Source organism: Salmo salar, chromosome 01 (genome assembly GCF_965601325.2).
Source record: "Salmo salar chromosome 01, fSalSal1, whole genome shotgun sequence".
Classification (NCBI taxonomy): domain Eukaryota; kingdom Metazoa; phylum Chordata; class Actinopteri; order Salmoniformes; family Salmonidae; genus Salmo; species Salmo salar.
In genome coordinates, this window is record NC_138291.1 from 156635399 (window position 1) to 156651586 (window position 16188).

Genomic DNA, 16188 nt, shown 5'->3' on the forward strand with positions numbered 1-16188 from the left:
TTATGTTTAAGGTTAGGTTAAGGGTAGGGGTTAAAGTTTAGTGTAGGGACGTCCCAAAGATCCCTGATAACACTGACCGTGAGATAACAGGTAAGGTAGGGCGCGTGCTTTCCCATTGGAAACTTGAGACTGAAAAAAATTGTTACGATATATATATAGGCTATTCGTCTTCCTGAGTTAAAATTTAAATAACTGAAGCTCAGGTGTGTATGCAAACATCCTGTAAGCAATTAAAGTAAATGATCTAATACATTTTTTTGATCCATTTAATATATTTAGCCTACATGACTAAGTAGTAAATACATATTCAGTGACGTAGCCAAAGTATCTTATATGCATGGAGCGTTGTGTGGACATTGTTTAAATCATTTACCTTAAATAGCTTTCCTTGATATTAAAAGTGATTTGGGATAGCGTACATGAAAGCAGATGTATTTAAATACAGAGCAGAATTACATATTTTGACTATCACTCATTAAAAAATGTTGGCCTATAGGCCAAGAAAGTATACGCAAAATTGTGTTCAAATCAACAATAACATTTATTTTAACAACATTTGGGCAACCTTGCTGATCATGCTCAACTTATATCCATTTTATATTACACTATAAAACAATAGGCTATATAAAGATTATATATTTTTCATAGCCTAAAAAGCCAATTTTGTGCAAAAATAATTATCGAGTATAAGTGAGGGATCCCATTCGATCAAAATAAAAAAAAAATGAAATAGCATAGACCCATCTATTTTCGCTTGCTGAATTTTTTGGGATAATTGTTAGAAATTAAAATGTAAAAAAAAATGTGGGGAAAATCTTTCAATTTGTTAAATGGAAATTATAACCGACTCAATGCATTTTGATTGAGGTTTAGACTTATACACAAAACACATTGGCCTTATGTGATCCACAAGCATTAGTGAAGTTAACTAATAAAGAATTAGGTTAATGTTTTGTCATGTTTCACAATGTTTGGACCATCCTTTTGGCCGAGAGACAAGGCCTACAATGTGATGGCGCTGTAGCCTAATTATATGGATATATCAGTAAACTGAGAATGACTCCTGTTTCAGAAATGCATGTGAAAAAGGTCAGTAAGTCTAGAAAATAAAAGCAGTCTTATGACATTTCAAAATAGACAATTAACTCAACGAATGATGAACATAATGGTTGAACTTTTCTGAAGTGTCAACTTTACTCTCAATTTACATACAGAAACCAATTTTTGCCCATGTAAAATCAGGACAACGCAGAGGAAATTACTAAAACAACTAAAAGCATCCAGTCGAATTTATACTAGCCTTGATGGGTGTATTGAAAAGAGTGGATGGCCGTCGCACCGATACAGATACGCACCCCCATAGCGAGTCGTTGGCTTCAGATTGTGGCAGGAAGACGCGCCGCGGGAGGAGTGGGGGTGTCATTGTGCTACTTGGCCCGGGGGCACCCCGCGGCTTTTAGTCGTTGAGTAGCGATGGCCGACCATTAGCTCCTTTTCAGACACGAACAATAAGTCGCAACCCTTTGATTCCGGCCCACACACACCTACCCCCTACCCTGAATGAAACAAACACTCATGTCTAGGGAGTAACTTATTTGATGGGGTGGGTGATGTTATCATGAAAGTTATAGCATTTGTACATTGCTATGTGCAGTGTGAATAGAGGATGAATGAACATGGTGTAGGGGCATCTCGAGCCACCCCCTTAGAGCATATGCAGACCAGGTGGCTGGAGTGTTTAAAGACATATTCAATCTTTTTCTATCCCAGTCTGCTGTTCCCTCTTGCTTCAAGATGTCCACCATTGTTCCTGTACCCAAGAAAGCGGAGGTAACTGAACTAAATGACTATCGCCCCCTTAGCACTCACTTCTGTCATCATGAAGTGCTTTGAGAGGTTAGTTAAGGATCATATCACCTCCACCTTACCAGACACCCTAGACCAGGCGTGGGCAACTCCAGTCCTTGATGGCCTGATTGGTGTCACACTTTTTCTCCATCCCTAGCAAACACAGCTGATTAATCTAATCGCATTCTAAACTGAAGATCTTGATTATTGGAGTCAGGTGTGTTAGCTGGGGCTGGGGAAAACTGACACCAATCAGGCCCTCAAGGACTGGAGTTGCCCACCCCTGCCCTAGACCTACTGCAATTTGCATACCGCCCTAATAGATCCACGGATGACACAATCTCCATCGCACTGCCCTATCCCATCTGGACTAGAGGAATACCTATATAGGAATGTTGTTCATTGACTACAGCTCAGCCTTCAACACCATAGTACCCTCCAAGCTCATCATTAAGCTCAGGACCCTGGGTCTGAACCCCACCCTTTGCTTCTGGGTCCTGGACTTCCTGATGGTCCGCTCCCAGAAGGTACGAAACAACACCACTACGCTGATCCTCAACACAGTGGCCCGCCAGGGGTGTGTGCTCACCCATGACTGCATGGCCACGCACAACTCCAACTCAATCACCAAATTTGCAGAAGACACAACAGTGGTAGGCCTGATTACCAACAACAATGAGAGAGTCTACAGTGAGCAGATTAAAGCCCTGGCAGAGTTGTGCCAGGAAAATAACCTCTTCCTCAAAGTCAACAAAATCAAATCAAATTGTATTTGTCACTTGCACCGAATACAGTGAATAAACCTTACAGTGAAATGCTTACTTACAAGCCCATAACCAACAATGCCGTTAAGAAAAATACCTACAAAATATAACAAAAGTATCAAATATTAAAGAGCAGCAGTAAATAATTTAGGTAATATGTAGATAGCGTTATTAAAGTGACTATGCATAGATAATAAACAGAGACTAGCAGCAGCGTAAAATAGGGGGGAGGGGCAATGCAAATAGTCTGGGTAGCCATTTGATTAGATGTTCAGGAGTATTATGGCTTGGGGGTAGAAGCTGTTTAGAAGCCTCTTGGACCTAGACTTGCTGCTCCGGTACCGCTTGCCGAAGAAGCTGATCGTGGACTTCAGCAGAGAGCAGAAGGAGCACGCCCCATCAACATCGATGGGGTCGCAGTGGTGAAGGTGAAAAGCTTCAAGTTCCTTGCAATACACATCAGTGGCAATCTGAAATGGTCCAACTACACAGAGTGTAGTGAAGAAAGCGCAACAGTGCCTCTTCAACCTCAGGAGGATGAAAACATTTGTCATGGCCCCTAAGACCCTCACAAACTTTTACAGATGCCCCATTGAGAGCATCCTGTCAGGCTTTATCACCACCTGGTACAACAACTGCCCATTCCGCAACTGCAAGGTAAACTGTCTGCCCTCCAGGACATCTACAGCACCTGGTGTCACAAGAAGATTAAGAAAATCATCAAGGACCTCAGCCACCCGAGCCATGGCCTGTTCACCCTGCTACCATCTAGAAGGAGGAGACAGTACAGGTGCATCAAAGCTGGGAACAAGAGACTGAAAAACAGCTTCAATCTCAAGGCCATCAGACTGTTAAATAGTCACCACTAGCCGGCCTCTGCCCAGTACCTTGCACTGAACTTTAGTCACTGGTCACTTGAGTCATGTTTACAAACGGTTTTATACTGTATTATATTCAAGTCCATCCTATTCAACTGTTGCTGTACATACACTATTGTATCCTACGTATTATTCAGATACTGAATATTCTATCCACATACTTTCCATAATGTCGATACATCCCATCACACACACGCATATTATTGTATATATATATATATATATACATATATATACATACATATACATATATATATATATATACATACATATATATATATATACATACATACATATATATATATACATACATACATATATATATATACATACATACATATATATATATACATACATACATATATATACATACATACATACATACATATATATATACATATATATATATATATATATACATATATATATACATACATATACATACATACATATATATAATGTATGTATATATATACATATATATATATATATATATATATACATATATATATACATACATATACATACATACATATATATAATGTATGTATGTATGTATGTATGTATGTATGTATGTATGTATGTATGTATGTATGTATGTATGTATATATATATATATATATATATATATATATATATATATATATATATATATATACACACACACATATATATATACACATACTGCTCAAAAAAATAAAGGGAACACTTAAACAACACATCCTAGATCTGAATGAAATAAATAATCTTATTAAATACTTTTTTCTTTACATAGTTGAATGTGCTGACAACAAAATCACACAAAAATAATCAATGGAAATCCAATTTATCAACCCATGGAGGTCTGGATTTGGAGTCACACTCAAAATTAAAGTGGAAAACCACACTACAAGCTGATCCAACTTTGATGTAATGTCCTTAAAACAAGTCAAAATGAGGCTCAGTAGTGTGTGTGGCCTCCACGTGCCTGTATGACCTCCCTACAACGCCTGGGCATGCCCCTGATGAGGTGGCGGATGGTCTCCTGAGGGATCTCCTCCCAGACCTGGACTAAAGCATCCGCCAACTCCTGGACAGTCTGTGGTGCAACGTGGCGTTGGTGGATGGAGCGAGACATGATGTCCCAGATGTGGTCAATTGGATTCAGGTCTGGGGAACGGGTGGGCCAGTCCATAGCATCAATGCCTTCTTCTTGCAGGAACTGCTGACACACTCCAGCCACATGAGGTCTAGCATTGTCTTGCATTAGGAGGAACCCAGGGCCAACCGCACCAGCATATGGTCTCACAAGGGGTCTGAGGATCTCATCTCGGTACCTAATGGCAGTCAGGCTACCTCTGGCGAGCACATGGAGGGCTGTGCGGCCCCCCAAAGAAATGCCACCCCACACCCCACCGCCAAACCGGTCATACTGGAGGATGTTGCAGGCAGCAGAACGTTCTCCACGGCGTCTCCAGACTCTGTCACGTCTGTCATGTGCTCAGTGTGAACCTGCTTTCATCTGTGAAGAGCACAGGGCGCCAGTGGCGAATTTGCCAATCTTGGTGTTCTCTGGCAAATGCCAAACGTCCTGCAGGGTGTTGGGCTGTAAGCACAACCCCCACCTGTGGACGTCGGGCCCTCATACCACCCTCATGGAGTCTGTTTCTGACCATTTGAGCAGACACATGCACATTTGTGGCCTACTGGAGGTCATTTTGCAGGGCTCTGGCAGTGCTGCTCCTGCTCCTCCTTGCACAAAGGCGGAGGTAGCGGTCCTGCTGCTGGGTTGTTGCCCTCCTACGGCCTCCTCCACGTCTCCTGATGTACTGGCCTGTCTCCTGGTAGCGCCTCCATGCTCTGGACACTACGCTGACAGACACAGCAAAGCTTCTTGCCACAGCTCGCATTGATGTGCCATCCTGGATGAGCTGCACTACCTGAGCCACTTGTGTGGGTTGTAGACTCCATCTCATGGTACCACTAGAGTGAAAGCACCGCCAGCATTCAAAAGTGACCAAAACATCAGCCAGGAAGCATAGGAACTGAGAAGTGGTCTGTGGTCCCCACCTGCAGAACCACTCCTTTATTGGGAGTGTCTTGCTAATTGCCTATAATTTCCACCTGTTGTCTATTCCATTTGCACAACAGCATGTGACATTTATTGTCAATCAGTGTTGCTTCCTAAGTGGACAGTTTGATTTCACAGAAGTGTGATTGACTTGGAGTTACATTGTGTTGTTTAAGTGTTCCCTTTATTTTTTTGAGCAGTATATATATATATATATATATATATATATATATATATATATACACACACACACACACACATATATATATATATACACACATACATACATACATACATACACATACATACATACTAGCTAGGGACAAGCATTTCGCTACACCCACAGTAACATCTGGTAAATATTTGTACGTGATCAAAACAATTTTATTTGTATTGTAATCATTTTTGTTTCCATTTCAAAACCCCCACCCCACTCAACACTCCCTTTACAGATGACTGTTTCCCCTCTCCATCCAGCCTGTCCAACTTCAAACGCAATGACCCAGCAGATTTAACCAGGAGAGCTGTGCTCTCGCTCTCCCTATTATAAAGCCAGGGAGAGGGGACCTTGGAGGCCACAGGAGCCAGTCAAAGGCTTAAAAGACATCAAACTCAAGCATTGTCCTGTGCCATGGACTTGGGAAGGAATTGTCATGCTAAACACACAGGGAGAAAGTAGAACCAGGCAGGGATTCCAAGAGGACAGGGGTCCGTGGGGGCAGGAGGGATCCGATGGGGACCTGTATGGCCTGGTACAGTCAGGGGGTAGTAGGTACAGTCAGGGGGAGGGAGGGTGCTTGGGGATTAGCCTGAAAATCCCCCAATGTCTTTTTTTTTTTTTAGATCTTGTCTTACCTCTTTTAAGTGGCCTCTTCGTCGTTCATAGTCCCTTTCTTCAAGGGAGCTCTGTATTTCTCTATAGGAGAAGAATCTATCTGATCTCACTGCAGACTGGGTGAGGGGCTTTGCCCTCCTTTCGCTGAGCTTTAAATAAAAGAGTGGAGGTAGTGGAGACAGTAATGGTATCACAGCACAATACAATACTGTATTATGTAATAAAGTCAAAGCTGTAAAGATGTTTAATGGTATTGTATACTTCAACACTCTCACTGAGACAACTCGCACATATCAAGTCTGTCTAGTACCATGTCCAAATAAGCTCCCTGTACTACAGTGTATTCTATATGAAAGTAGTGTGGCATCAGCCATGAGGAGGTGTGAGGGAAAGTCACACATTGCTGTGTGCGTAAACAATTGTGGTTCAGACACACGGTCCCCACTCACCCACCCAGGGTGATTGAGATAGGCATAGGAGGACTGCCTAGTTTCAATCATTTAAGCCTTTTTTTATTTCATTGCCATAAAAACATCTTGCCATTATCCCCTTCTGACTCGGTCAGTGGAGAGATTTCATACAGATTGACTTGCCCAAAAACACTTGTTCATTTGTCTTGATTGGCTGTTTTCAGAGGCCATGACAGGGGGGTGGTGTAGTGTATATGTATATACCCATAACTTCTTATTCAGGCCAACTCTAAAAACTCTAGGCCTTAGTTATAGCCTATATACACACAACCTCTAGGGCTCAGAGTTTTTTCTGACCTTTCTCCCCATAGCATCCATCGTAGGCTCACAGTCTGCACCTCTTTTCTCGCTGACTACCTTCCCCCATAAATGAGTCTGATGGCTTTTTGATTTTCTCCCTAACAGCCCTGCCTTTGACAGTCAACACTATCCCTCTACCCATCGCAAACCTTCAGCAGCAGACCCATACCTGCCTCCCTACCACCATTCATAAGGACAATGGGCCTTAACGGCCCTAGGCAGGCAGCTCAATGGAGCCAGTTACAAGAGCCCCCACACACGTTTGTTTTACTATCCTTGTGGGGACCAAACAATTGATTCCTATTCAAAATCCTATTTTCCCTAACCCTTAACCTTAACCCAAACCCTCAACTTAACCCCTAACCCTAATTGTAACCCTAACTGTAACCCTAAGCCTAACCCCTAAGCCTAAAATAGCCTTTTTCATTGTGGGGACCGGCAAAATGTTCCCTTATTTTACTATACTTGTGATGACTTCTGGTTCCTCACAAGGATAGTAAAACCAAACACACACACACACACACACACACGGTTGTAGACCTGATAACCAACAATGACAAGTCAGCCTGTAGGGAGGAGGTAAGTGAACTAGCATTGTGATGCCAGGACAACAACTTTTCCCTCAACGTCAGCAAAACAGAGGAGTAGATTGTTGACTTCAGGAAGCAGAGGAGGGAACATGCCCTGATCCACATCAACAGGACTGCAGTAGAGAGAGCAGAAGTTTTAAGATCTTCAGCGTCCACATCACCGAGGACTTGATATGGACCAACACCACCACCACCACTGTTGTCAATAAAGGCACAACACAGTCTCTACTTCCTAAGGCCGCTGAAGAAATTTGGCGCGCCACCCCGGGTCATCTCCAAATACTACTGCTGCACCATCGAGAGCGCCCTGACCAGTTGCATCACGGCCTGGTATGGGAATTGCTCCATCCACGACCGCAAGGCCCTCCAGCGGGTGGTGCAGACGGCCCCGTACATCACCCATCCAGGACATCTACTTTAAACGGTGCCTGAGGAAGGCCCACAGCATTATTAAGGACCCCACACACCCCAGCCACAAGCTGTTCACTCCCTTACTGTCTGGCAGACGGTATTGGAGCAGGAGGTCTGATAGAAACTGTCTCTGAGCCTGTTGGTATCTACAAGCCCTGAGACTGCTGAACACTTGAACTGGACTGACCACTTGCTCTAATTCTCCACACCTTAGTGTAACAGTATAGCTTCTGTCCCTCTCCTCGCCCCAACCTGGGCTTGAACCAGGGAACATCTGCACACATCAACAAACACACCCAGACGCACACAACACACATTAATGCTGCACACCCATCACAATGGTTGCTACCAGACTCTTATTGTGATTGCTAAATACTGCACGATTTAAATACTTGCCCCCCAATCCCCCCCCTTCCCCTAAACACCTGTAAATATTGGACAATAAATTGTGCCTTCCTGTATTATACTTGTGCTAAACAGTTTATTCTATTCTACTGAGCCATTTACTTTATGTTCGTGTTGATATATTTTATGATTTCTGAATGTTGTTGCTTTGTCCAGAAGGAAACTGCAAGTAATCATTTCGTTGGGCGGTGAATACCATGTGTATTCCGTACATACGACTAATAAAACTTGTAACTTGAAACACACAAACAGAAAGGAGTGAGGAGAGCAAAAGTGACTCCAGTCCAGTCCACCAAAGACATTTGAGAAGTGTCATAGAAAGTGTGATTCAATAGGCAATGAAAGTTGAAAACTAATGAAACTGTCTTTTATTTGGTGTTGGTGTGTGATGCGGAACCGACAATACAACAAGTCATAGAGAGCTGGATAACAGAGTCAGGAATGGATATTTCCAGTACCTACTCCAAGCCTCCCCCACACACCTCTGATCCCCAGCACTCGCTCCAGCCACTCCTATATCTTCAACCCACATCATTTACCCATTTTGTGCAGAGTCCATTTCAGGGTCAAAAGTAATGTAAAGACCAACATCCTTTCAAGAGAGAGGGAGATAAAGAGAGAGTGAAATCCTTTAGAGAGAGAAAGAGAGAGATAGATAGAGCGACAAAAATGTGCATGGTCATTTTGCACATCTCATTTAAAAACATTTAGTTAATGTGCAAATATATAACAGAGAGAGATAGAGCGACTCTTTGTATGTACATTTTGCCACACCAGGGTTGGAACAAAGGGATATTTTTAATTGTACCTTTATTTAACTAGGCAAGTCAGTTAAGAACAAATTTTTATTTACAATGATGGCCTAGGAACAGTGGGTGCCTTGTTCAGGGGCAGAACAACAGATTTTTCCTTGGCAGCTCGGGGATTCGATCTAGCAACCTTTCAATTACTGGCCCAAAGCTCTAACCACTAGGCTACCTGCTGCCCCAAACAGAGGATAAAACAGAGACAATACTAAATAGTGATATTTACCATACATCCACCACCAATTGTCAATCCTATAGATATTCAAGTGTATATATATCACTTTACATGTCTCCTTCAGTTACAGGATCCTTACACATATGAGACTGAATCACAGTCAAACATGTCAGAATCACACCATTTTTGTGGGCATAAAATAGTACTTTAAAGATTATATCACAGTATATCATGACAGTGTCCCCTTGTGTTCCTCTCGCTCCTTAACCCAATACCAAGCACATTTCATGAAAACCCCTTTATATGTACCTATAATGAACTGGGTTTAGCTACTAGCTATGCATGACAAATACAGTAAGGGACTGTTTTAATTATATATATTATAAAAACTGCACATCTCTGTGTTCTGTATGCAATCTATACATGTTAGCTCATTGTAACATTCAAACAGAGGCTTTGGGAGATCACTGCACAAAATAATGAGCTTTACAAAGGCAAGCAAAGGAAATATTGATTCTAAGAGGGGGGGGGGGGGGAAATATCGAGTTGACACAAAAGGGGCTATATAGTGCACTACTTTTGACTAGGATCCATAGGGCTCTGGTCAAAAGTAGTGCACTATATAGGGTGTAGGGTGCCATTTGGGACACACATTGAGGTTTACACATGGCTGTAGTTCCCATAGAAGTCCACAATGGCCGTGAGTGATCCAGAGTTCATCTGTCAATCAACATCCCTCTTCATTTTCTTTAAAACATTTTTTTTATTCTTCAACAGATGTTGGATCTTAACTTGACCACTCTTTTGTTGCGTAAAATTTTCCTGATTCAATAATTCAAATGTGCCTTGTGATTGGCTAAAAATGAGCAGTTATTTCTCTCTCCATTCGGGGGCAATCAAGTTATTGGGATCAGAGCTCGCTATCCTAAACAAACATTATCTCCCGCTCGCTCAAACGCTATAGGCCTAGGTCCCATCACTGCAACATTCAAATGTACAAAAATGTATCTGAAATTCAACCATATACATCAACAACTTTTGTTTTATATAGCTTAATAACACAAGATAGTTATTGATCTCCACTAGGGTATGACATACAAGTGTCTAGTGTATCCTAAGGTTACAAATAAACCAGGGGTGCAACTTTGGTTTTCGAAGTGGGGGGGGGGACATAATTATTATTATATATATTTTTATCCAGTCGAATAAAACACTCCGAACAGGATACCCGACCACTCGGAGGTGTCCGCATGGTCTTAAAGCCCACCGTTGCCTCGTTTTGTATCACATTCCAAAAATGCAATTTCAGAATGTGGGGTGGGGGTGGGGGGGCATGTTCCATCCCCAGTGAAAGTTGCGCCCCTGGAATAAACTATCCAAATTGAGTTCAATTGTGGTCTAGTGGTTATCGCCACTGCCTTCAGCTTGCACATATAGGCCTATCGTGTTGGCGTGCGTTCGATTCCAGCCCAAATAATGCAATCTCCAGATTGCCTTGATGTGGTTAGACATTACAAATATGGACAGTCCAGGGTCATTTCTTGATTAGAAATTACCATACCAGACACTTTTGAATAACATAAATAGTAAACAAATAAAATAACAGTACACCAACATTAGTTTCCATTCATACAAAGTGTTGGGTGAATTGCCACAGTAGATTTGCCATAATAAATGAGGAAATACTTTATTTCTATTGTACAGAATGGTTGTAAAATAGATAAATCACCCGTAGTCTGTTCAAAAAGGACTAAATTGTTCCGATGACAATGCCAACCAGAGGGCGAACATATCTTGAAAGACTTTGGTTGAAAGCAGGACTAAGGCAGAGAGGAAGAGGTGAAGTGAGAGGGCTCACTCTCGCAAAAATAAACCCAAAGCGTTTCTATGGTCTTAATATGCAGACCTAAGCTTGTCGTCTGCCTTTGGGACGACTCCCATTGTTAGGGCGAAGACATGAGCATCTCGTTATTATATACAGATCTCTGACTAAGGTAACACCATCATCTTTTTGGGGGTCGTAGAGGTGACCAACAATGGTTGGAATTGAGATCACCTGTGTGGGTAAATTTAGCGCATATTGATAGTTTAACGAGACCTATAGCCGTGTTCACATTGGCAGTTTGAAATGACTCAAATCCTTTTCAATTCGATCTGTTATTTTCCCTGCTGTCTGCACAGCCAAAAAAATACATGGAATCTGATATTTCAATCCGCATTTCAAACCACCTTCCTGGCCATGTGACTTGTGTCTGAACAGTCAGGTCTGATTTATTTGCCCTCAAGTGGTTTTTAGACTGTTATTTGGCATATATTGTTGCTTGCTAGCTACTCTGTTGACAGTTTGACAAGAACATGTGGTAGCTACCTAGCTTGTTCATTGTTTACAAACAAACTAGTGAATATGCTAGAAAGCTAAACAGCTACCTAGCTAGCTAGTTTACTGCTGTGGCTAGCCAAAAAGGACTCGTTTTGAAAGTTGGATCATCTTGTCCTTTGATGCTTTTACTTCTTGCGAATTAGTGGGACGCTACCGTCCGGTGAAATTACAGAGCGCCAAATTCAAATTAAATTACTATAAATCACAAGGGCAATACATAAAAATAAAGCTTAACTTGTTGTTAATCCAGCTGCCGTGTCAGATTTCAAAAAGGCTTTACGGCGAAAGCAAACCATGCGATTATCTGAGGACAGCGCCCAGCACACAAATGCATAACAAATTGAGAGTTGCGACACGAAAGTCAGAAATAGCGATATAATATATGCCTTACCTTTGAAGATCTTTTGTTGGCACTCCAAAAGGTCCCAGTTACATTACAATTGGTCCTTTTGTTCGATAATGTCCTTCTTTATATCCATAAAAACTCAGTTTAGCTGGCGCGGTTCAGTCAATAATCAACTCGGTTTCCCTCCTTCAAAATGCATACAAAATGAATCCCAAACATTACGAATAAACTTATCCAAACAAGTCAATCAACGTTTATAATCAAACAATAGGTACCCTAATACGCAAAAAAATGATAAAATTTAAGACGGAGAATCGTTATTGTCTTTGCCGGAGAAAAATACCAAAGAATGCGCTCTCATTCACGCGCTTGGAAACACTACAGACAAAATGGGAGCCACCTAGAAAAACTTCTGGGTAATTTTTCCAAAAACCAGCCTGAAACTCTTTCTAAAGACTGTTGACATCTAGTGGAAGCCCTAGGAACTGCAATTGGGCACGATTTCGCCCTATTACAAAAGTGCCAGCCATTGAAATCAGTGGTAGGATGATTTTTTTGGGGGGGGGGGGATGGTTTGTCCTCGGGGTTTCGCCTGCCATTTCAGTTCTGTTATACTCACAGACATTATTTTAACAGTTTTAGAAACTTTAGAGTGTTTTCTATCCAAATCTACCAATTATATGCATTTCCTAGCTTCTGGGCTGAGTAGCAGGCAGTTTACTTTGGGCACGCTTTTCATCCGGACGTCAAAATATGGCCCCCTATCCCAAAGAAGTTAAAAGTGTTCTTACCCTAATGATTTTAAACATTCAAAGCAACTGGGACACGTCCATGGCAGGCATTGTTGTCACCTTAGCTTGCTACATAACGTCTGAGTGATAGGAAGCACAAGCACCACCACCAATCAGCCTACACCACTGCGCAAACACCTGTCGTTACTATGACAACTAGCGTAGCCTTGTCCGCAAATGACTGCTGTCTGAACACACACAATCCGATTTGGTCACTTTTAGCTTGCTGTCTGGACAGTCAGTAGCGCAAAACAGATTTGATATCCCAAACTTTTAGTTAGGCTATGTATAATTTGCAGAGGTGGGTAGAGTACTGAAAATCTGTATTTAAGCATAAGTACTTCTTGAGAAACTACTCAAGTATGAGTAAAAAAAGTATCCGGTCAGAAAACATTAATTTATAATTACAGCCTGCCAGCACCATTTTTATTTATTTTTATTTTACCTTTATATAACTAGGCATGTCAGTTAAGAACAAATTCTTATTTTCAATGACGGCCTAGGAACAGTGGGTTAACTGCCTTGTTCAGGGACAGAACGACAGATTTGTACCTTGTCAGCGCAGGGATTCGAACTTGCAACCTTTCGGACACTAGCCCAACGCTCTAACCACTAGGCTACCCTGCACCATCTTGCAGACGTCCCCCAGCACAGGTACTCTCCAATGAAGACTAACATCAAACAAAGTCGGTAGGCTGTATAGTTTCAAATAGAGTCATTCAATGTTGACTTAATATCTAGCAATGTGCAAAATTTCATAAAAAGGTATGTGGTACTCGAGACATTGGCATAATTGTACAATTTCAATGGCATTAATGAAAAATGTATTTCACAATATCATTTCAAGTACATGTGATAATGCATAGAATTTTTTTTACACCAAGTGTGATGTTCAATTTTTCACTCAGAATGGACAGGTGTTACAACAGTAAAACAATCAATACCGAAATGTCACTATAAAATCGTGTTACTAGTATGCAAATCAGACACATTTTACCATTGAATTAAATGGATGTCAAAAGTAGATTTTTTTGTTGTTGCATTTTAGCTAATCCTAACACTTTTACTAACCTTAACTTACTCCTCCTAACCCGTTATGATTTTTTATTTATTTTTGACAAAAGCTTTATCCCTTCTAGACAAAACCGGATTTATACTCCATCCCTTCCGAACCTGTCCTTTCCACTTTCAAGGGTATTTTATTTTCTTGGCTGGCTCATTTTCCTACCGCCTCGGTTCTGCCGCTACAAGCTATAAATAAAAATACAATCTATATTATTTCTATAGTGCACAAAAAGCTTACTGAGATGATACACTGACTGTATGAAAGAGGTGCTTATAGGCATTTTCATAAAAACAGAATGACACACACACAAACACAGGGAGAAAAATGTGTGGGAAGATGCTGCGGCGGACTGACCTGTTGATCTTGCTAATGTTAGCTAGCTACATTGTTGACACTGCATCTAGCTTAGACAGCTTGTCTTGTAATGGCAACCTAATGTGATAGCTATACTGAACGAAAATATGAACGCAACATGTAAACTGTTGGTCTCATGTTTCATGAGCTGAAATAAAAGATCCCAGAAATTTTCCAGACGTAAAAAAAAAGTCTTCATCTACATTTCTTTGCACAAATGTATTTACATCCCTGTTAGTGATAATTTCTCCTTTGCCAAAATAATCCATCCACCTGACAGGTGTGTCTTTACCAACAAGCTGATTAAACAGCATGATCATTACACAGGTGCACCTTGTGCTGGGGACAATAAAAGGCCACTAAAATGTGCAGTTGTGTCACACAACACAATGCCACGGATGTCTCAAGTTTTGAGGGAGCGTGCTGCCTGCAGGAATGTCCACCAGAGGTCATATGGGGAGCTAAAAACATGAGATGAAACTTTTTCTGTCACATTCTGGGTCAACCAAAGCTAGCTACTTAGCCATTTGATTTGCACTTGTCCTCAAAACACAATTTCAACAACAGAATAATATATTAGAAATTACTTATCTTACTTCAGAAATATATAATATTACAAAGGCAGAAGGTAATTAAAGTGCAACTTACCTGATCAAGTCTGGCTAAGAACCCAAGAACAAAAATATGAAGACGTGCGCTTCCCTTCGAGAGCCGTGGTGGAGATAAAACTGGGTTTGATGGACAACTTTGAGAGCCAATGGACTTAAGAGTTTTGATGACAACCTATTTTGAAAACATTTCATTGGTCAAGTGGTTGTGAAACGTTCATACAGACGTATAGTATCGAGTCATGTAAAAAATGTCCTCCGACAGCGACTATAATATAAATCTATGTAACTAAAGTAATTTGATCAAATGTAATGGAGTAAAAAATAAGTACATTTCTGAAGGAAGTAACTTGAGTAAGAGTACAAGTACAGCCCACAGAGATTAACTAGAAATGTACTAGTTTCTCAAAGGACATTAGTGGACCAGATTCAAACCCATGCCTACTCTAGCATATGTTTACCGTTGTCAGCGGCTGTACCCACTGGACCACACAGGCACTGCAATAACCACCAATTTATTTTGCTTATTGTTTGCCTTGAACATATAATACAACAATTAATCAGTGGACCTACAGTCTAAATTATTGTATAGCCTACAAAACACTGCTTCCAACTGCCCCCCTGGTATTGATTCTCAATATTAAATAGACATTAAATTCCTCCTGCTGCAGATCATTTTCCTTTTGCAACGAAATGCGTTAAAATGAAGATCCAACATCTGTATAAGCCTGTCCAGTTTTGAGAGAAACCTGACTGATAAGGTGGTCTTTTCCAGAGTACAACAAATTGCATGTGTGTGTAGGTTTGTATTATGTTTTAATTGGTTGTATGTTTCTGTGTGTGTGTGTGTGTGTGTGTGTGTGTGTGTGTGTGTGTGTGTGTGTGTGTGTGTGTGTGTGTGTGTGTGTGTGTGTGTGTGTGTGTGTGTGGTGTCTGCGTGTGCCAGCATGCATTAAACCCTATGGAATTCCCTTGGGATTCCCTTGGTAGTATAGGGTAGAGTCGTCAAACAAAGGATTTTTCACTTCCATCTCTCCAGTCTGCAATGAAATAAAAACTGTTGTTAAAAGCCAAACAAACACAGTCATCATCAATATGAATATTGTGTGTG

At 41.1% G+C, this 16188-nt stretch overlaps 1 protein-coding gene across 1 annotated transcript in view; it reads right to left on the reverse strand.

Annotated features, from left to right (window-relative positions):
• Positions 1 to 9344: 9344 nt before the first annotated feature.
• LOC106567317 (neural proliferation differentiation and control protein 1) overlaps positions 9345 to 16188 on the reverse strand; it is a 50977-nt gene continuing 44133 nt past the window's right edge. The window contains exon 9 of the mRNA XM_014136454.3: positions 9345 to 16117. Within this exon, the coding sequence (XP_013991929.1) occupies positions 16037 to 16117 (81 nt within the window). The 3' untranslated portion in view covers positions 9345 to 16036. The remainder of the gene's footprint in view (positions 16118 to 16188) is intronic.